The sequence below is a fragment of the Phycodurus eques genome, chromosome 9 (genome assembly GCF_024500275.1).
Source record: "Phycodurus eques isolate BA_2022a chromosome 9, UOR_Pequ_1.1, whole genome shotgun sequence".
Lineage (NCBI taxonomy): Eukaryota > Metazoa > Chordata > Actinopteri > Syngnathiformes > Syngnathidae > Phycodurus > Phycodurus eques.
This window is the reverse complement of record NC_084533.1, coordinates 13586611-13610119: the sequence shown is the minus strand read 5'-3', so window position 1 is coordinate 13610119 and position 23509 is coordinate 13586611. Positions and strand designations below refer to the sequence as shown.

Genomic DNA, 23509 nt, shown 5'->3' with positions numbered 1-23509 from the left:
GCTGAAATTTGAAATTGAGGGTGTTATGTATAATGTGATGAGTGGCTATGGCCCACAGGTAGGATGTGACCTAGAGGTGAAAGAGAAATTCTGGAAGGAGCTAGGCGAAGTAGTTCTGAGCATCCCAGACAGAGAGAGAGTCGAGATTGGGGCAGATTGTAATGTACATGTTGGTGAAGGAAACAGGGTTGATGAAGTAATGATGGGGAAGTACGGCATCCAGGAAAGGAACTTGGAGAGACAGATAGTGGTAGACTTTGCAAAAAGGATGCAAATGGCTGGAGTGAACACTTTTTTTTCCAGAAGAGGGAGGAACATAGGGTGACCTACAAGAGCAGAGGTAGAAGCACGCAGGTGGATTACATCTTGTGCAGACGATGTAATCTGAAGGAGGTTACCGACTGTAAGGTAGTGGTAGGGGAGGGTTAGACAGCATAGGATGGTGGTGTGTAAAATGACTCTGGTGGTGGGGAGGACGATTAGGAAGACAAAGACAGAGCAGAGAATCATGTGGTGGAAGCTGAGACAGGACGAATGTTGTGCAGCTTTTCGGGAAGAGGTGAGACAGTCTGTTGGTGGACAGGAGGAGCTTCCAGAAGACTGGACCACTGAAGCCAAGGTGATCAGAGAGGCAGACAGAAGAGTACTTGGTGTATCTTCTGGCAGGAAAGGAGAGAAGGAGACTTGGTGGTGGAACCTCACAGTACAGGAAATCATATCAGGAAAAAGGTTAGCTAAGAAGAAGTGGGACACTGTGAGGACCGAGGAGAGGTGAAAGGAATACATTGAGATGCGACATAGGGCAAAGGTAGAGGTGGCAAAGGCCAAACAAGAGGCATATGATGAATGTATGCCAGGTTGGACACAAAAGAAGGACAAAAGGATCTATACAGGTTGGCCAGACAGAGGGATAGAGATGGGAAGGATGTGCAGTAGGTTAGGGTGATTCAGGATAGAGATGGAAATATGTTGACTGGTGCCAGTAGTGTGCTAGATAGATGGAAAGAATACTTAGAGGAGTTGATGAATGAGGAAAATGAGAGAGATGGGAAAGTAGAAGAGGCAAGTGTGGTGGACCAGGTAGTGGCACTGATTAGTAAGGGGGAAGTTAGAAAGGCTTTAAAGAGGATGAAAAATGAAAGGCAGTTGGTCCTGATGACATTCCTGTGGAGGTATGGACGCATCTAGGAGAGGTGGCCGTGGAGTTTTTGACCAGTTTGTTCAATAGAATTCTAGCATGTGAGAAGATGCCTGAGGAATGGAGGAAAAGTGTGCTGGTGCCCAGTTTTAAGAACAAGGATGATGTGCAGAGCTGTGGGAACTATAAAGGAAAAAGGTTGATGAGCCACACAATGAAGTTATGGGAAAGAGTAGTGGAGGCTAGACTCAGGACAGAAGTGAGTATTTGTGAGCAACAGTGTGGTTTCATGCCAAGAAAGATTACCACAGATGCATTATTTGCCTTGAAGATGTTGATGGAAAAGTACAGAGAAGGTCAGAAGGAGCTACATTGTGTCTTTGTAGATCTAGAGAAAGCCTATGACAGAGTACCCAGAGAGGAACTGTGGTACTGCATGCAGAAGTCTGGAGTGGCAGAGAAGTATGTTAGAATAATACAGGACATGTACAAGGGCAGCAGAACAGTGGTGAGGTGTGCTGTAGGTGTGATAGACGAATTTAAGGTGGAGGTGGGACTGCATCAGGGATCACCCCTGAGCCCCTTCCTGTTTGCAGTGGTGATGGATAGGCTGACGGATGTGGTTAGACTGGAATCCCCGTGGACCATGGTGTTTGCAAATGACATTGTGATCTGCAGTGAAAGCAGGGAGCAGGTGGAGGTACAGTTAGAAAGATGGAGACATGCACTGGAAAGCAGAGGAATGAAGATTAGCCGAAGTAAGACAGAATATATGTGCATGAATGGGTGGTGGGGGTAGAGTGAGGCTACAGGGAGAAGAGATAGCAAGGGGGGAGGACTTTAAATACATGGGGTCAACCGTCCAGAGCAATGGTGAGTGTGGTCAGGGAGTGAAGAAACCGGTCCGAGCAGGTTGGAACGGGTGGAGGAGGGTGTCAGGTGTGTTATGTGACAGAAGAGTCTCTCCTAGGATGAAGGGCAAAGTTTATAGAACAGTGGTGAGGCCAGCCATGATGTACGGATTAGAGACAGTGGCACTGAAGAGACAACAGGAAGCAGAGCTGGAGGTGGCGGAAATGAAGATGTTGAGGTTTGCTCTCGGAGTGACCAGGTTGGATAAAATTAGAAATGAGCTCATCAGAGGGAGAGCCAAGGTTCGATGTTTTGTAGACAAAGTTAGAGAGCACATACTTCAATGGTTTGGACACGTCTAGAGGAGAAATAGTGAGTATATTGGCAGAAGGATGATGAGGATGGAGCTGACAGGCAAGAGACCTAGAGGAAGACCAAAGACAAGGTTGATGGATGTCGTGAGGGAAGACATGAGGGCAGTTGGCGTTCGAGAGGAGGATGCAGGAGATAGGCTTACATGGAAAAGGATGACGCGCTGTGGTGACCCCTAAAGGGACAAGCCGAAAGGAAAAGAAGATAAGCAGCTCCATTAAGGTGGCATATCGTAACACCTTGTAAGGATAATTGTTTTTTTGTGTTCAATTGTTCAACGGGAAGGTAAACAAATGCAGTATAATAAGAATTACCGTTGTATAACTAGTAACAACAATGGAGTTTTATTAATAATCAGGAAGCCATGTAGGGGGGGGGGGGGCTGATGACTATTCTAAGGGCTGTCTAAGGCAGTGGTTCTCACATTTTCGTATAGTCGTAAAACAACACTGCTCAGCCTCCCTGGTAAGGTCTATTCAGGGGTTTTGCAGAGGGGGGTACACCAGGAAGTCAAATCTCAGATTCAGGAGGAGCAGTGTGGTTTTCGTCCTGGCCGTGGAACAGACTAGTGGACCAGCTCTATACCCTCAACGGAGTCTTCAAGGGTGTATAACAGTTTGCCCAACCATTCTCCATGTGTTTTGTTGACTTGGAGAAGGCATTCGACCGTGTCCCTCGGAGAGTTCTGTGAAGGCTGTTTTGGCAGTATGGGGTACCTGATACAGGCTGCTTGGTCCCTGTACGACCAGTGTCAAGAGTTTGGTCTGCATTGCTGGCAGTAAGTTGGATTTGTTTCCAGTGAGGGCTGCCCTTTGTTACCAATTTTGTCCATAACTTTTATGGACATAATTTCTAGGTGCAGCCAAGGCATTGAGGGCTCCAGTTTGATGGAGGAGTTCTTTGGTGTGGGAAGAATGGAGCAGAAGATTGACAGGCGGATCGGTGTCTGCAGTGATGCGGACTCTGTATTGGTCTGTGTCGACGGAGGTCAGCCAAAAGGTAAAGCCCTCAATTTACCAGTCAATCTACGTTTCTACCCTCACCGGTGGTCACGAGCTGCGGGTTGTGACCGAAAGAACAAGATCGCAGATACAAGCGGCCAAAACGAGTTTCTTCTGCAGGGTTTCCAGGCTCTCCCTTAGAGATAGGATGAGAAACTTGGTCATCCGGGAGGGGCTCAGAGTTGCTGCTCCTCTACATTGAGAATACCCAGATGAGGTGGCTCGGGCATCTGGTTAGGATGCTTACTGGACGCTTCCCTGGTGAGGTGTTCTGGTGACGTGCCACTGGGAGGAGACCCCAGGGATGACGCAGGACACGCTAGAGAGACTATGTCTCCTAGTTGTCTTGGGAATTCCTGGAAATCCCCCCAGAAGAGCTAGATGAAGTGGCGAGGGAAAAGGAAGTCTGGACTTCCCTGCTTAAGCTTCTGCCCACGTGACCTGACCTCAGATAAGGGGGAGTATATGGATGGATGAATGGAGAGCAGTAAAGAAAATGTATTGTTAAAAAATAAGGGGCGTGGGTGCCGGATGGGTGCTGACAGTAAATTTTTTTAAACAACGGTTCAAAGACAGTAGGGTGGCACATCTTTACATCCATCCATCCATCCATTTTCTTTACCGCTTCTCCTCACTCGGGTCGCAGGCGTGCTGGAGCTTATCCCAGCTGTCATCGGGCAGGAGGCGGGGTACACCCTGAACTGGTTGCCAGCCAATCGCAGGGCACACAGAAACAAACAACCATTCGCACTCACAGTCATGCCTACGGGCAATTTAGAGTCTCCAATTAATGCATGTTTTTGGGATGTGGGAGGAAACCGGAGTGCCCGGAGAAAACCCACGCAGGCACGGGGAGAACATGCAAACTGTGGAGTTGAACCCGGGTCCTCAGAACTGTGAGGCTGACGCGCTAACCAGTCGGCCGCCGTGCCGCCACATCTTTACATTGTAGATTTAATCGTCAACGGGGTGAGGGGAGGGAGGTGACCTGATGGTAAATTTTCACCTGTCAGCAATGGTCAAAAAGCAATGGGTGGTACATCTTTTACATTATAAATCCAATCGTCGGGTGTGGATGGTACTATCCCGCATATCAAAAACCCCTCTCCCTGCGTCCCCCCCCCCCCCCAGCCATGACGCCATGTGTGATTGCACACTTTTCACATGCTAGTTTTTTTTTTTTTCAATTAGTAAAATTAAATATGCAACACACAAATATTAATCACATTAACCTGACTATAGACAATCAGAATCCATATTACAAGTGTCTGACAAAATATTGGAGATGTGAAGAGATAAAGAACAGGCAGTTCCCGATAGCCTTCTCTGTTTTAGTACAGTCATTTTGTATCAGTAGATGGTGCTGTTGAACAGTGCTATTTCTGCTTTTGTAAGGTATTGTGCAATCTGAGGTGAAAACAAGACAAGTGCGAAAGTAACAGCTTTAATGTCTGAATTATAATGCTTTAAAAACACCAAGGGCATTTCATCTGAGAGCCTGTTTAGATGCTGCTGGAAGTTGCGTTTGCACTGTGCTAGTTTACTTTGGCTCCTCACTGATATTCAAATTAGTTGTGCAAAATCACTTTAATAGCAAGGACTAGGTATGTTACTAAAAATTTCAAACCACCTGTATAGGATTTACATAGATTACAACTAACTAAACTATAAACTAGAGGATATAATTGGATAGAAATTTTAAACACCATTAAAATATTTAAACCGGCCATTTTCAGATTTTTCAATGGTGGCATCCACTCGAGCCATCTCATTCCGGACCACGCAGAGACCAACGTAATAGTCAGATTTACATCATTAAACATTTACATTATCTTCACAAAAAAGAAGAATAATAATCGTTCATCACGTCGATATACCTTTCATTCATGTCAAAATTTTATGAATGTGTGATTTCAATGTGTGAAATTAAGGAACATTTTCATCTTTGTCAGAACCACAGAAAATATCATATGAATTGAAAATGTTAAAAACGAGGTGGTAATTTCCCAACAACGTCATAGGCCAGTAGAACAAGGATTACCTTGCATGGAACAACGAGAAATATAATTTGGGTGGACCTTCACTAAAATCAAGTTTGGGGCGTGTCATATCTACCCATTCATATCAGATATTAATAGGAAAATACTTGCTCTTATATAAAAATAATAACAATAAAGGTAGTCTTTCTAGACTTCACTTAAATATTATATATCTATATATATACTTACAAATGACGTCTGCAGAAGAAGAAAAACATAAAAATAGATTCAGCAGTAATTTTAGGCTTGTTTTCAAATGAAAATGTCTTTTTTTTTAATAGGCTTTTTTTTCATTCATTGAAATGCCTCCTTGAGGAAAGTAGACAGCCATGTCATCCCACGAGGTAAGTGCTTGCAGATTCATTTCCGCATAAATAAACCAGTTTCGTCAGCTCAATTTTATATTGATTGCCTCTAAGACCTTTGAAAAGAGTTCTGATGGATGACACAGGTGTTTCTGTAGGGTGCATGGTGGCATTGTGTGACACAGGCAGACTTTGATGAGCACTGCTGACTGTCACGGTGGGCATGTGACATCACGGCCCTCTGTTCGTACTATTTTATCAGGTTTGAAAGCTTGATAAAATAGTTTTGGATGATGACGTTAAAAAGGCGTTTGATTTTGTGGTAGGTTAAAGACTTTTTGTATGGTCATGGGGCTCGGCTGACCGCGGACTTTAATAGGATCTGCTGGCTATCACGGCGGACACCTAACGAGGATCTTCCGGCCAAAAGCTTGGCGTCGCTTAATGACCCAAAACTGGGACCAGTCATCACCAAAATGTACATGGACATCTCTATTTATGTCCACTTACACCTCTGAAAATGTCAGAACAAGCGGCCCGATATTTTTGATTTTATGGACGTTTAAAGATGTGCTGTGAAGTAATACCAGATAATGATGATTTTTGTCAGATGTGATGCCTCATGTATTTCCAGATTGGAAACCACCGATATAAAAATCACTCAATAAATCCCATATAATTAAATTTTGAAGAATTTTATGACTTTTCTGAAGTCAACTTCAAATTTTTCTGGAAAAACTCCCGCAACCTGGAAGTGATGTCAGTTCAAGGACGTGATTCAAAACATCATAGCTGGCTTCCTACACAAGCACTATTTTCATGGTTGAAGGAAAAGGCAGCTATTCTGATTCTGAAACAGAGAGTGTATCAACTGAAACATCTGGACAAGGGGCAGTTGTTTTCAAGAATTTTGGAGACGAAGAGCATTAAGATTTTCTGCTCATTGGTTCATTTATGTACGAGCCAGATGCGATGGATGCCAGCGTCGAGCTTGTTCCAGACCAACCAGATATGGAATGGCGTCTCGACACAAGGAGACTGAGTGACTGGTGTGTCAGTACAATTAGTATATATCGTGAAGCTCAATTCGATCGATATTTTATTAATGCTCGATATGAAAAAAGGTGGTCACCAATTTTATTTTCTATACTTTTCGCTACTCCGGAAGACTTCCGCCTGCATGGAGGAGAGGATGCTAGCGACTAGCGAGCCATAAATAGTCCCAAAAAGGTCACGTCTATCATTTGGAAAAACAACCATGGTCTCCAAAAAGTTTAGAAAAGATGTTACGACGAAGACAGGCATATCCGTGTAAAAACACCTGAAGATTAAGCACATTAAAGAGAGCTGCAACTCCATGTAACATGAACAAAACAACGCCACGTAGTGATCGTGGTAGCAGTTGAAGCGCTTGTGTTTTTGTGTTCACTCTGTGAACGGGGCGGGAAGATATCCAGATAGTAGTTTTCCGATCACGGACGATTTAGAAAGTGTTCACGGAGCGTAACAAGTGTTCACGGAGAGTAACAGCTACGTAGTGAATAGACAGTATGTGCCGTTTGTAAACAACCCAACTGCTAGTTCAACTTGCAGCAAATAAATGACCAATAAAAGTCAAATTGGAGCCTCACCTCTAAGTGTATCCACTGTCATAAGCCATTGATTCTAACACAGCACGCTTGTCCAGACTGGGAAAAAAATTCACCCGCTTTGCTTTTACAAAAGCAGTCCACTTCACCGCTCTAACCTTGTAAAAATGGGAACAATGCATCGCGACACAGCAACACGAATCTCAGGAACGCAGATACAGTAAATAACAAATTAAAAAAAAAAGACAATGAATAGCTTCTTTCACAATAACCACCGTGCTATACAACGAGTCTCCGGGAAATGACATTCCTGCAGAAGATTGCCAATTTTTTGTATCTTCATTGCTAAAGGGGGTGGCTATGGGACAAACTCCGAAAATACTGGGTAAATTGCAAAAACAGTTTTGAAATTTTCTTCTGGATAACATTCAGCACCAGATTTACACTATGCTATTTTTTTAATTTTACTTTACATAACCTGTTTAAGCATTTTCCTCTCCGCTCCACTACACTAGAGGAGAAGCTTAACGTTGCTTAACGAGGAACACAGTTAACATTCATAATATCCCTAATATTTGGGCTATTGTTCTAATATTTTCAGAGGTAGAAATGGGCATAAGTACACTGTTAGACATTCCTGTAAATTAAACAATTAATTACCTTTTTTTTTTTTCATACCTTACAGTAAAATAATTTAAAGTGATTTTACAGGAATTAACTACAGTTTCCACTGCATCGTGGGATTTTAGTTGACATCACACAGCGAAATACTGTATTTTGCATGCATCAGAATTGTGAAGCCATGTGCTCCCTGCATGCATTGCCCCATAAAATGTTGAACTGTTGCTGTAATAAAGACATGAATCCTTAATGTTCATGAATGATAAGGATTAACGTAACATTGATCATGTGTTTATGTTACCCATAGTGCGTTGAATGTGTGTCTTATTTACAGTAACTCTTGTGTTACATGTACAGTCCCCTCCAAAAGTATTGGAATGGCAAGGTCAATTCCTTTGTTTTTGTTGTAGACTGAAGACATTTGGGTTTCAGATCAAAATATGAATATGAGGCAAGAGTTCAGAATTTTAGCATTTATTTAATGGCATTTACTGTTTGTTGCATTTAAAAAAAAAAAAAAAAAAAAAACCCTGACTCTGAGTAGTGTGCAACAGAGTAACATTCCCAGTCAGTTCTACCACATGCTAAGTGAAGGTAAAATTAGCTTGTCAACAGTATTGCAAGTAAGTTACAGTAATAACCCTATGAAATGTCTAACAGTGTAGAGATGTCCACATAAAAATTTGGTGATGGTTGATGATAATTTTCTGACATTAAGTGACATAGTTTTTTTATGCTAACTTTATTTTTTTTCTGATTGTCCCTGCGGCAGCCATCATGTTTACCAATTTAATTGATGACACCCTAGTAAATTTGCTCCCCCCCCCCCCCTCATTATATTAGATTAGCAATTTAACATAATTTCGGGGTGCTATAGCTGCTGTGTTCATGTCAGAGCAATGGTATGTGATTGCTTGGGTTAATGAGGCTTGCAAGGATGTGTGGCACTCGCCGCCGTGATTGTATCATTTAATCATGACACCCTAATAAATTAGCAATTGTATACCTACCAGCCATGATATCTTGGATAAGAAAAGAGAGGCTATAAAAAAGAGAATGATTTGAGTGACAAGGAAACCTATTAATACATATGTACCTATAGAAAAAAAGCAGACACGCACACACACAAACATGCATACAACTGTGCAATACATGCAGTAGCTTTATCACGCTTCTAGCTACAAATTGTTAAATAGGCATATTTAGATACACTTATTGATACACATACTCTTTAACACAATGGTCATGAATGAGACACACTGACAAACACAGTAACGTTGGCTTATTTGTTGATACCTGATAATAACATTTACTCTTACACAATACTTATGAATGACATACAATCTACACACACAGTACATAGAGTAATGTTAGCTATCTATCTGGTTTTAGCTGCCTGCAAACTTGGTGATTGTGTTGATTGAGTTGTCATGAATTCCATGCAAACACATTTTTAGGTCTAAATTTAAGATTATAGTAGATGAATTGGTTTTTGTGAGTAAAATAGGTGGTGTAAGAGGTGATAATTCTAAACAGTCTGTGTGTTCGACTAAATCTATATTCCTGACAGTCACAATAAATAAAAGAATAAAATTATCATAACATTCCATCGGAAATAAATGTGGGTAATTTGTTTACCCACTTATGGAAGTTTGGGGGAAGTAATACCAAAATTAAAATACTGTAAAATTTAAAAAAGGTAATTTTAAAAATTCCAATGGCAGGATGTCAAAACCACGTTTTTTTTAGGATTACCTGAATTTATGATAATTTTATATAACAAAGATATTACGAGAAAATGGCCCAATTGTGCATCTAAGGGTTAAAAGCACATCATTTGACGTTGACACCCACAAAAAAAAACTCAAGAAAAATGGAGGAGCAATGAGCAAGTTACGTCGTTTTCAATGTACATGTATTGCTTTTAATGGGAACGCTGCCCCCACCAACGTGGCCGCTATGTAAGCATGTCGCTTAGCTGGGGTCCGACAGAGTGCTGTCGTATCTATAGCTATCTTCTTTTGATATAGATGGATAGTTTCTTGCCCTGAACTATACTTAAGGCAGCGTCTCTCGCAATTGGTTCAAGCGTCGACGTACTGAAATGGCCGTGTTTAAAATCAGCAGGTATACCTGCGAGGCTAAACTCGGGGAAAATAAATGTGCTGTCGTCAGGAAGTCGGAAGACAGTTGTAGCTTTCCCAAAAGAAACAAAATGGACTCCTGAAACTCCACTTAACGTTATAGTCTATCGTTTTTAAAGGTTATTGGAAGAAGAACTGGGTCCTGTGATCATTTAATTACTCTCATCACCAAACAGGTAATGTACTGGTGGCCTTTTAAGAGACGGTTCATGTTTCCCAGTTGTATTATTTTCAGCGAACTAATTCGGTCCAGTTTGTGCTTGCCGAGTGCTGGTTGAGAACGTCATTGCTAGCTGCCGTCCGCTGTGTTAGCTCCACGGCCGCTATCGATGACACTACATTTTATGGATATGGAACAAACCTATCCTGCCGTGAAGCATTCTTTGGAGCTTTGTCAGCTGGCTTGACATTGCGATTGACCTTGTGCCGAGTATGCCAATTTGGCGAATCCTGAGAAGTTCATCGCTATCGTAGCGTTAATTGGGAGGCCCGCTCGAGGTTTACGTAGCTAGTTGCTACTCCGCTACTTAGCATTGAAGCCACTTAGCCATTTGTTTCGGCGACTCCGACTATTAGCCAATACGACACGTTACAACTTACATTTGTTATTGATAATTGTACGTAAAGAGTTGCCAATCCACGTTATTAGCATCACTTGTCTCTGGTAGTGCATCACTTGTCTCTGGTAGTGAATTATAGTGACCGTGTTCAGTTCGAGTGTTTAGCCACATGTACGTAAACTAAGCTGTCTGATACCATTTTGTTTATATTTCCACTGTGCCATTCATGGCGCTCTTACTTTCAAATGATACTTTTCCATGTAATCTAATATATTCCATAGAACAGTACAATACAATCTGTGTTGTAAAGTATATTAGTCACTCTCCTGTGGGTCAGCTAACTATAGAGAAGTACGACTTGCGTCCAAGTTGCCTCCTGATCATTTGAGCGTATTGAAATGTTAATTCGAAGTTTGAGGTAGGTAATATCGAATACACTTGGTCACAGCTACAAATAGCTAGATAAAATACTATCTGTACTATATTAAAACTGGTTTTAAAATGTCAAATTCAGACCTTTTTTGTCAGGATTCCCTGTTTTTCAATCACCTAATTGTGTCTTTTAATTGGCAATAGTCATCTCCTCTTGAACCATTTATATAATGTATATTTCTGTGTATGATGCAGCAATTAGATCTTGCTGGAGACTGGAGAATATTCCCAACCTCTTCCCCTTCTGAACCAATGGAAGGGTCTGACAGTTCAGAGCAGAGCGGCAGTGACCAGCCAGAGTCGCAGCGCAGGAGCCAGCTGGATCGTCTTGACAGAGAAGAAGCCTTCTACCAATTTGTCAACAATCTGAGTGATGATGACTATCGTCTTATGAGAGACAACAATCTTTTGGGCACCCCAGGTAATAACCTTCGCTTATTTTGGGCAGTTGATTTCGCGGAACATTCTGTCAACTCAACATTAGTTAAATCAGAATCATCATCTTTATTTGCCACGTATGTCCAAAAAACACACAAGGAATTTGTCTCCGGTAGTTGGAGCCGCTCTAGTACAATAACAGACAGTCAATTGACAGAGAACACTTGAGACATAAAGACATTGAGAAAAACAGTCACTGAGCAATAAAGGGTTGCTAGTTATCTGGTAATGCCGGTACAAGTTTCTTTGTGCAAAAAGATGCAGTCTTCTAGCACTTAGAGCAGTTTGAATGACTAATATAGCAATAGTCCGGTGCAATGACCATTGTGCAAAGGGCTCTGAGACTTCAAGGATTGTATGCAGTTTAAAGTGACTAATAGAACGATAATCTGGGACAATGTTGATTGTGCAAATATTGAAGATACTCCTCAGTCAGTGTGCAAGGGGCAGGTGCTACTCTGCCATGAGTGGCCAGTATTGGTCAACAACAGATAGGCAAATAGTGCAGCGTGGCGAGACTACTACGAGTAATGTATAATTGGCCCGACCGAAATGTGACAACAAACTCAAGACAAAAAAATTGGCAGCATGTTGCAATGGAATTGTAGGTTAGCTGTTTAATAAGTTAATTGCAAGAGGGAAGAAGCTGTTAGAATGTCTGCTAGTTCTAGTTTGCATTGATCAGTAACGCCTACCTGAGGGAAGGAGCTGGAAGAGTTGGTGACCAGGATGTGGAGGGTCCGAGAGGATTTTGTTCTGGCAGCGTGCAAGTCCTCAAGGGTGGGTAGCGGGGTACCGACAATCCTTTCAGCAGTTTTGATTGTCCGTTGCAGTCGGAGTTTGTCCTTTTTTATAGCAGCACCAAACCAGACTGTGATGGAAGAACACAGGACTGATTCGATGACTGCTGTGTAGAACTGCCTCAGGAGCTCCTGTGGCAGACCATGCTTCCTCAGAAGCCTCAGGAAGTACATCCTCTGCTGGGCCTTTTTGAGGACGGAGTTGATGTTGATCGCCCACTTCAGGTCTTGAGAGACTGTAATTCCCAGGAAGTTGAAGGTCTCGACGGTTGAAACAAGGCAGCTGGACAGCGTGAGGGGCAGCTGTGGCAAAGGAGGCCTCCTGAAGTCCACGATCATCTCTACAGTCAGTGTGTCGGCCGCACCACAGCTCCAGCCGCTCCACTTCCCGTTGATATGCAGACTTGTCACCGTCTATGATGAGGCCGATGACAGTGGTGTCATCTGCAAACTTCAGGAGTTTGACAGCCGGGTGCGTTGAGGTGCAGTCGTTCGTGTAGAGAGAGAAGAGCAGCGGAGAGAGGACACAGCCTTGGGGTACCCCAGTGCTGATGCTGCGTGTGGATGAGGTGGCCTCCCCCAGCCTCACCTGCTGTGTCCTGCCTGTCAGAAAGCTGTAAATCCGCTGGCAGACGAGACACTGAGTTGGAGAAGGTTGGAGGAAAGGAGTTCAGGGATGATGGTGTTGAACGCAGAGCTGAAGTCCACAAACAGGATCGTCGCGTATGTTGACTGCATCGTCGGCAGACCTGTTTGCTTGGTAGGCAAACTACAGGGGGTCCAGCAGGCGACCTGTGATGCTCTTGAGGTCAATGTATCAATGGTCAATCAATGTAATGTCTGTTTAATCTCCAGGTAGAGCTCTATATATTAAGAGTGCCATATTCTTTCTTAAAATAAGTATTCAATGCAAAAACTAAAACTCATTATATTACACAAACACATTGAAATATTTTAATGATTCATCATGTAGAATTTTGATGATTATACCTTTATAGCAAACGAAAACTAAAAATTCACCATCCCTAGAAACTAGACTATTACAAGACAATCAAGAAACATCAATCCATCCATTTACTTTACCGCTTATCCTCACTAGAGTCGCGGGGTGCTGGAGCCTATCCCAGGTATCTTTGGGCGGGAGGCGGGTTACACCCTGAACCAGTCGCCAGTCAATCGCAACTGCACATAGAAACAAACAATCATTCGCACTCACATTCACACCTATATGTGTTTTTTAGAGTCTTCAATCAACCTACCACACATTTTTTGGGGATGTGGGAGGAAATCGGAGTGCCTGGAGAAAACCCACCCAGGCACAGGGAGAACATGCAAACTGCACAGAGGCTGAGCCGGGATTTGAACCCCGGTCCTCAGAACTGTGAGGCAGATGTGCTAACCAGTTCTCCACTGTGCTGCCAATCAAGAAACAATGAACATTATTTTTAATGTAGAAATTAGGAAGGATTTTTCCCTCTGAAAAGTATTTTCCCCAAGTGTTTTAACGAGTCTATGTAATGTATGAGTACTTTTCTACCATATTCTAATTTATTGATAATTACTTGTAAATCTAGGCGTAAGCCTGCATCGCATTTCTTCCATAGTCTCTGTATATAATAAATACTACCCTGGTTTAGGTGTTTCTTTACACTGTGTGGTTCAAATGACGGATTTCAGATGTTTTTTTTCTGTCCCAGCAAAAAAGGTGGAATACAAATCAGATATGTATTTGATAGCTGCCGATGTGACAGCAGCGTAAATCGACAGGTTGGATATCCACTATGTCAGCGTTTTCGGGATTATAAGAGTATGAGACCTAGATAACTCATTTTAACCCTGCTGGGTGTCATCTTTTCATGGCGTGTCCGTTACAAAATTAGGATTATTTTTATTTATTATTTTTTTATATTTAAAAAAAAAAAAAAAAACAACAACAACTATATGTTTAGGTCAAATAACTGTACAATAGGCAATGGACCAACACACAAAAACATACAAATGTATGCTATATAATTCTCTGAGCACTGACTTGATCGGAAATGGACTGTTCCGGTTGTCTTAGAAGATGTTTCAGTTGTTATCTGAGCAGGCTTCATCAGTTCATGCAACAAGGTTTAGTGAGGACTGGACTGTGTCGTTGTATATTGCTGTCAGTCATTTATCATCACGTTCTAATTTTGATTGACAGTCAATCACAGGCAACAAATATACCACACACAGTACCACATTTTGCTTTGAGTTGGTATTTTACACTTGTCATCCGATCGGGGTGACTTTTCAAGCAAAATTTTCCGCCGAGCACACCAGTCGGAGTTTTCTCACTTGTCTTTTCACTGGCGTAAGCATTGACCTGATCACTAACCTTAGAGCAACCTGCACCGCATCTCAATCTAATCTTTGAAATCGGTCCGATGTCAGCAAAAAAAACGTGGATAGGATTGGATAAAAAAATCTCCGGTTTTACCACTCCTATACAAGCAGTACACTTCATGATCTGCTCCAGCACTTTTATCCAGCTGCGCTCGGATGGCATGCACAGCCCACGTGATCAGAACAACAGGTTGCTATGTAAAGTAGCAAGCAGTAAGAGTGAATGTTGTTTGGTTAATGTCGCTTATTGAAACTCCAGTTGAAGTTCACTGTAAAACTAAACACACACAACAAAAGAATTATACCTATTAAATGTTCAAATACATCAGATTTCTTTCTTCGTTTTTGTTCACAAAAATCACTAGCTCAAAGCTAACACACAATGCATGAGAAAAACCATTGATGAGCTAACAAAGATTAGCATCGAACCCGGGGCACTTATCTCTCTCTCAAAATAATGAATATTGGTACACAAACCTTTATAAACACAAACAAACAGGCAATATAACAATACTGCCAGACATTTTCTTCTTCTTGACGCGTGCACTGCAAAACTTGTTGATGCATGCCGAACACCGTGGAGATCATCTCTCGTGATTGGTCTGTTTTAGTCACATGCTGTGATGACGTACTCAGCGTGTCCCTTGGTTCTCCATACCATCTACGCTGCCGCCTTCTCGATCGATTTTGCAGCATAATTAAACGTATCATCTAGGTCCATTTGTTCTAGCAGTCACTGAAGTCTCTAAATTGTCCATAGGTGTGAATGTGAGTGCGAATGGTTGTTTGTTTATGTGTGCCCTGCGATTGGCTGGCAACCAGTTCAGGGTGTACCCTGCCTCCTGCCCGATGATAGCTGGGATAGTCTCCAGCACTCCCGCGACCCTTGTGAGGATAAGCTGCTCAGAAAATGGATGGATGGATGGGACATCCCTATTTCAGATATCCATCCACAATTAAGGTAAAGGAGCTTGTGTGGTCAACATAAATTGTGATTATCTGAGTGAATGCATGATGAATACAATATATTTTTTGTGACCAACCCTCATGAGTTAACATTTTAACTTTGACACCCCTAATATTTAATAGCTTCAAAAAAATGTTGTACCCTTCTCCTGACTGATACATTTGAACAATGAGATTCTTCTGATGTTGTGGAAGCTCTCTGCAGACCATAGCTTATGCTGTATGTGACTAAAAAAAATGTCAGGAAAAGACTACTAGAATAGCTAAGCTTTATTTGGGGTCAGTCAAAGGCACCTTAAATTGTGGCAGGTATGTGCTGACTCCCATTTAACTTTAACTTAATATTGTTGATCCCGAACATAGCTTCATCCCGAGGTATTCAAGGTTGTGCACAGTTGTGCATTTATAATTCACCTCTCTAAAAGGTTTATTTTTTTAAAATTGAGTTTATAGGTCCTATTAAAGGGACTGTGGGTCATAATGGTCCATATTTCACTAACAAGTTTTTAAATATTTTTTTAATATATTTGTTTTCCCTCAAGAAAACTGGCAGTCGTTTCCAGTAGTATTAATCCATTTATGAGAAATTGGTAAACAACTAATTGCCTTTGGAACGCCACTTTTTCATCACCCAAATCCCCCCCCCCTTTAAAATGTTTCACTGTTAGTATTTTCGCTCATTATTATTTGGGGGGGAAAAAGATTTTCAATACAGGTAAAAATTACAAGACCGAACACGGAGTAGTTCAATGATGAAATGTCCTCATCTTCTGCACTTGTTGTGACAGGATGACGTGTCCAAAATTGGGGCAGGCTAAAATCTGTGTAAAAATCAAACATTTCATCAGAAAGCAAGCCTAAAATTACTACTAAATCTATTTTGGAGGGCATTTTTTTCTGCAGATGACATTTGTAAGTCCAGAGCTATGGAACACGTGCCAGTGTTCACAGGATTACCTAGTGTCTTTAAGTTGGAAAAACAGTGTTGAAATGATTTATCTTGGTCTTACTTTTTTACATCTCAAAAACCTGGCATTTTTTCATTGTACCTACCTATTTTGGCAACCACCACAGTGCATAAATCACGTGTAGTAAATCAAAACTCCAGTGAAAGTAGCCTGTTAAATGTGGTCTAAACCCGATATATAGTGAGAACAATATGGAGTAATACAGCGGTTACCTGCATTAAAATCAGAGGGGACAGTAAGCCAACTCAACTATTGAATGTTTACTATTTGTATTATTTGTTTGTGTGCATGCAAGTTAAGTTTGTTTTTTGTTCAAAACATGTAAAACACAGTGATATCGAATGAGTAACTTGACAAATTGTAAATAGTCAATAAATATTCAGGCACTAAGTCAGAATGTGGCTCTTGTAAATACAGCCTAAGAAATTAGGCATTGATGTGTCCTGCCAAGTATTGTACTCCAATCAATTCCTTTTTTAAAAAAATGTTTTATTTATTTATTTATTTATTTTACGTTTGCCTTTTTAAAATTGAAACCATCTCTTTGTTTTATTATATCAGTGTTAAGGCCTCTTTATACTCCCGCGGTCGCGCGGCCGACAACGCCCGCATTCCATCACGTGACTGACGAGTTGCCCCGCGCAGCACCTCTGCGTAACTTGCCGCGCACTCGACAAAAATAGTTGCTGCGCGCCGCGGAGATCATCTCTCGTGATTGGTCCGTTTTAGTCACATGCTGTGATGTACCAGCGTTCCATTGGTTCTACAGATCATGTCCGTCGCCGCCTTATCGATCGATTTTGCAGCATAATTAAACGTATCATCTGGTCATTTAGGTCCATTTGTTCTGTCGCGGTCGCCATTGTTGTTGCTTTGTTCCTTGTTACTGAAAGGAAAGTGAAAACGGCTACTGGAAAAGGCAAAAAAAATGAAGAGGAAACTCCACCCTGTGGTGTCCTAGCCAATACCAGCCGTAGCGACACCCCCGACTTGGAGAACTGCAGTACACTTTCAAAACAGCGCGCGTGGGTTGCACTCGAGTATAAAGGCAAACTACGTGTGGGACAGCCTCAGTGACATCAGCGCGGTAGCCGTCCGTGCGAGTATAAAGAAGCCTTTTTCTCTTTAATCACTATAAAAGAGGTTCCCCCAAACCCCCTCAATACTTCTGGCATTCTGTGTCAGATTTCAACACTCTGGTCCATTAATTGACTGTTATGTGAATCATCAAAATCTCTGTATATGTGAACATGAATTTGAAATTTCTAATAATGTTGATCTGCTTCTGTCTTTCTGTCCAAAAATATAAAATAGCCTATGGTCCTCATTGAGATCTTTTACACAGCAAATTGTTTATTTGCTCATTTAGGAAGATTATTTGTGGAGATTGACGTGATCATAGTTGTATCACTTTTCCCTTACAATGAACCTTGGACATTTTGTTTACTGTGAAAGTCTCTGACATAACTTCGTCTGATATCAACTATCTGGTCATTTAAAAAAAAAAAATAATAATAATAAATCTCTCCACAGTTTGTTGAAATCTCATTTTTGCCCGTACCGGAAGATGCGGTGCTGAGCATTAAGGTCAGGAAGCCTGGTTTTCACACTATGATGAAAATGCCACAACCTTTGCGCTCTACTCAAGACGCCAATCCGTTTGTGTCCCAGGACAGTGTGAGGGTGAGTGTAAATTTGGAGCAAACTTTAGTGGATCATCCTGCGAGGAGAGGGCATTGACTGGATGGTGGCATGCCCTGGTAAGTCGAGAGGTCTTAAGCATTGTCCTGTTGCTGTATTTTAGGGAAACCAATCAGCTATATGGATCAGTATTATGATCAGTATTTTTGAAATACAGTGGACCCCCAATATTCGTGGTGGATAGGGACTGGGCTTGACTGTGAATGCCGAAAATCTATGTATAATTGACGGCCATTGGAACTGCATTGGGAAGATATTTATTTATTTTAATATTTTAACCCCCCCCCCCCCCCCCCCCCCCCCCCCCAAAAAAAATCTAATAAGCGAGGACAAACTGCCAAAAGACATTTTCAGGATTGGTCCCCCCCAAAAAACTTTAAACTAAAAGATTAAACAAAATTGGGGGGGGGGAATAATCTGCAAATAAATGCATTCGCGGGTGCCGAACCGCAAGTATGCGGCCGTCCACTGTATTCTGTATGGACCACGGGACGGATTTTCAACTCCTGTGTCCTGTGCATTTATTGCAATATAGCACCTATTGAAACCTTGAGGGACTATTGGGAATAACAAACTATAAATTCTGTACAGTACAAACCGGATATGTGTTCACTGTTCGTAGTTTTTGTTGTTGAGGTTATTAAAAGGTTTTGCGTTCTGTTTTATAATGGGCTTCCTCCGAATTGACTGATCATTTGATTTTAGTGCAAAATGGTGTGCACCTTTCGTGTCTGAGAAGTAGTTTTGTGGAGTTTTTATGATGAACTTGACACAAAATGACATTAAGGAATAGCAAGGGTATAGCATGTTTTCTTTCTTTTTGATAACATGTTCTTATGTTTTTGATTGTTTTATTCAGGAGAGGCAACAGAGGATGAGCTGTTCAGTAGACTTCAGAATATCAAAAATGGTGCAGAGCAACAGACGAACACGCCCAGTTCAGAAAATTTAGAAGAGCCAAGTGGTAAGTTAGACATTTCCTTTGCTTTCCATTTAAATCAAATTTTGGAAATAGTGACACATTTTCAAACACATCATCTTTGTCAATTTTAGAACAACCTGAAACCTCAGAAGATCCTGCTAATGGCGATAGTCTCCTAGAATGGCTGAACACAGTGAGGCGCACAGGCAACACAACCAGAACTGGTCATCGTGGAAACCAGTCATGGAGGGCAGTAAGTCAGACCAACCCAAACAGTGGAGACTTTCGCTTCAGCCTGGAAATCAGCGTGAATCGCAACTTAGCTGAGCAGCAGGCCGCTGCTGAAGGAGAACAACAGCCTCCAGAGTCTCAAGAAGTAGATGGAAATGCTGAACCACCTGTTCTCATGGAGACAGGAGTGGTAGAAGAACGAGTTGTTGAGGAGATGGCTGTCATAGTAGGACCAGAGCCTGAGCCCGAGCCCGAGCCCGAGCCTGAGCCTGAGCCTGAGCCTGAGCCTGAGCCCGAGGCTGAGCCTGAGGCTGAGCCAGAGCCTGAGGCTGAGCCAGAGCCAGAGCCAGAGCCAGAGCCAGAGCCAGAGCCAGAGCCTGAGCCTGAGCCAGAGCCTGAGCCAGAGCCAGAGCCAGAGCCTGAGCCAGAGCCTGAGCCTGAACGGGAAGAGATTGTTTCAAATGAGACGCATGCAGGTCCTCCCAGCTCACCAGTTGTTGTGTCAGTTCAACCTACGCTTTCTCTGTCTCTACGTAGAGGACATAGGAGAGCTCGCAGCCGCAGTTCAGAACCATGCAGAACCAGGGCTCGTACAGCCAGGAGCCGTTCCCCTCTCCGTTCAGATCAGATGGAAGAGCTGCCTAATCCCCGCTTTGCTCATACATCTGAAGGACCTAGCACCGATACCAGTGCTCCACGTGCGCTTCAAGTGGAGGGTAGTTCTCGGACTCGACAGCATGTGCTTTCTAGACAAAGTGGTGCTGAGAGTGATATTCAGCAGCCCAGGGTTGAAACTGAACAAACTCCTGAAACCCAAAGTGTTGCTTCTCATGAAGGAGAAAGTGGAGTTGAAGGTGGTGCAGCTGGACGAAGGCCACCTACTATAATGCTTGATCTTCAGGTGCGTCGGGTGCGTCCAGGCGAATATCGCCAAAGGGACAGCATTGCCAGTCGTACACGTTCGCGGTCACAGAACTCAAACAACACATTTCTTTATGAAAGTGAGCGTGGTGGATTTCGTAGGACTTTCTCACGCTCTGAGCGTGCTGGTGTCCGGACCTATGTCAGTACAATTCGTATCCCTATCCGTAGAATTTCGGATGCAAGTTTGGGAGAGGCGACCTCAATGGCTCTCCAGTCTATGATTCGACAGATCATGACTGGCTTCGGTGAGCTCGGCTACCTCATGGATTCTGACTCAGATTCTTCCGATTCCAACCGTGGAGCCAGTGCATCCGCAGATTTGGCTGAACACTCCAATAACCCAGATGCCACCGCTCCTGCTGCTCCTGTTGTAGATGAACCACCTGTGGCTACTGGAGTCAGAGCAAGGACAGTTGAGACCGATATGGATGAAGGACTTGCCACTACCCCTCCAGCCCCTGGTGGCAGGGCTAGACCCAGAGCCCCTATCAACCTTGAGGAGCCAAGCTCATTGCCCCTCCTCCGACTGGCTCACTTCTTCCTATTAAATGATGAAGATGAGGACCAACCCCAAGGGCTGACCAAAGAACAGATTGACAACCTTGCCATGCGCAACTTTGGCGAAAGTGACGCCTTGAAGACTTGCAGTGTCTGTATAACAGAGTATGCGGAAGGAAACAAGCTGCGGAAGCTTCCTTGCTCCCATGAGTATCACGTGCATTGCATCGATCGCTGGCTGTCGGAAAACTCCACCTGCCCCATCTGTCGCAGGGCTGTTCTGGTGTCTACTAATAGAGAGAGTGTAGTGTAGCTCACAACAAGCCTCTTTGTCTACACTTTAATTATGTAATAACCCAAATTCATAAATAACTTTAAGGAGAAAAGTCTATGTTGAAATGTATACCATCCATACCATTTGCAACTTTTATCTAATCACCAGATGGATTTGGGTTGCTCCACGCTGGCACTGATGGAGGTTAGGGCTGCTCAGTGGTATTCTGGTATCATGAGAAACCCTATTTGAACATTGTTGGTTATCATGTGTGCACATTTTCTTTTCAACAGAGAGTCTACCTTGGCACATGTCCATCTCTTTCCTGGTTTTAAGGTTTAGGTGCACTCATAGAAAAAAGACCAGGTACAACAAATACGTGTTGTTATACGGTGCAGACAATTCGTGTGCATTGAAAATGGCTTATCACTGCAACCCTAGTCTAGACCTTTGAAACTGTCAGTTAATAAACTTAACTATTACAGTGCCAGTGTCCACCTTTCCAAAGTTAGTCACACACCATGCATGTTGTTTGAATCAACCCCTTAAGTGTCCATTCTGGGTTTTTTTTTTTTTGCACTGTCAAGTTGTGTGTGAAAGAGAGCCACTATTCTGAAGAAAACCATCTGGTTATAAAAGCTGTGCACCTGCAGGCAGTTTCAGCAGCTCAAATCTGCACCGATTTTTTTTTTAGTTCCTAAACAATGCCTTATAAATCATAAGGTGTGTATTGGTACAGTTCAGTTATTCCAGGTCAAAGTATTAGCTGTAAATAAGCTTGTATAAATAATTTTGGAGTCATTCTTTGTATCAGTGGTTTTATTTTTGGATTGTAAATCATCTGAGATTAGGGGTTATTGGCCAGTGTTACTATCTACCAGGGCAACCCTTAATTTAAATATAAACATAGCTGGGATAAGTATACGACTGATTTTTATCTACTGATAGATATGGCCAAATGAGGACATTGTTGGTTTGCCATTTCATGTATACGCTGCCATGTTTGCTATGGCATAATGTACATGTGTAATAAACAATTTTATAGTAGATTGTTGTTCAGGCAAAAAGAACTTGGAACACAAGTTACATAAACACAAGTCAACTTTTGGATTTGGATGCATTTTGCCATCAAAACAAAAAAATAATAATTCTACTTGCAACGATGGCACGAATTAGAGATTCCTCAATATTGGTTGTACATATTTGAAATCATGCTGTTGGCAGTTAATCCCTCATTTTACCATGACTAAAAAGCATCACATACCTGGTTTGTTCTTTAAAATGTTCCTGGATTTTAGAAATGTTGCACAGTTCCCCCCCAATCGTTCAGTTGCTGGTCTACTTTCAATTCTACAATAACACATTTTGTAGTTGTTGTCAGCGTTACTGAGCTAAATGAAATGCGGCTTCACCTTTTCAAGTCATGATGAAATAATACTATTTACAAAACTTAATTTCCATCTATTTCCAAGGTTTTCCTTCTGAAATTGGCCAAGTGTGTCTTGATCAGGTCCTGGTAGACTTTCAAGATGTTCAGCCACAGATGTTCATTACATTACATGCAAAAGACAAAACAAACAACAATGATATAAATGTATGCTATTATTAAATCTATTGTCAATGGTTGAAATCCTTAATAAAGATTTATTGCATTATTAAAAGTAAATTTCTGTTTTCGAGGATGTCAGTTTTGATGGCACTATTGATGAACAAGGGCACAGTCTACATGGAAGAGGGGGATATCATTCTCCATGTCTTTGCCATTGTTACACTTTTTTTCACGGGCCATGAAATTGAATGCAAAATTTTCTCGTTGTTGAATACCACAAACTTGTCTCCAAACTATGTAAAACTGTGTTCCCTTTTGGGCCATGCTTGGCCTTTTTCTGTGATCCACCCAATTTGACTGGGTTTGAATGGAAACTAACTGCTGAATTAAACAAGTTATGCTACTAATACATTGTAGATATCAATTCTGTGAGCTTTTGAAAGCATGCAGCAATGACTTTCTACATGCAGTTAGTTGGTCACATTTAGAAGATATACATGCAAATCAGTCACCCTTTGGCCTCATAATAGGCCATTAACGTGAATCGTATAGAGCCCATGAGTTTTTCCCTGGAAGACGCTGGCGTCATAGGCTGTTTCGTACTCCTTGAACGCTGGCAGCTAGAGCCAGTCCACACATTCACCATCCACACACAGATGTACCGTATTTTCACCACCATAGGGCGCATTGTATTAAAAGGCGCAGTCTCAGTTGTGGGATCTATTTCTGTATTTAACACACAAAATAAGGCGCACCGTATTATTGGGCACAGGCATGGTAAAACATACGCTAGCTTAAAACATACGGTAGCATGC

The 23509-nt window shown here is 42.1% G+C and overlaps 1 protein-coding gene across 1 annotated transcript; it reads left to right on the top strand.

Annotated features, from left to right (window-relative positions):
• The first annotated feature begins 10117 nt into the window (after positions 1-10117).
• Positions 10118-23101, top strand: rlim (ring finger protein, LIM domain interacting). The gene is made up of 4 exons (XM_061686167.1): positions 10118-10237; positions 11249-11474; positions 19156-19260; positions 19350-23101. The coding sequence occupies exons 2-4, from the start codon at positions 11306-11308 to the stop codon at positions 21182-21184; spliced, it is 2109 nt and encodes a 702-aa protein (XP_061542151.1). The 5' UTR covers positions 10118-10237; positions 11249-11305; the 3' UTR covers positions 21185-23101.
• The last annotated feature ends 408 nt before the right edge of the window (positions 23102-23509 follow it).

What these genes read in the sequence shown, in the direction of transcription:
- rlim (XM_061686167.1), top strand. Translation starts at nt 11,306, where the DNA reads ATGGAAGGGTCTGACAGTTCAGAGCAGAGCGGCAGTGACCAGCCAGAG. An exon ending in CAATCTTTTGGGCACCCCAG is followed by an intron (nt 11,475 to 19,155) that starts GTAATAACCTTC and finishes TGTTTTATTCAG; the next exon opens with GAGAGGCAACAGAGGATGAG. An exon ending in AAATTTAGAAGAGCCAAGTG is followed by an intron (nt 19,261 to 19,349) that starts GTAAGTTAGACA and finishes TGTCAATTTTAG; the next exon opens with AACAACCTGAAACCTCAGAA.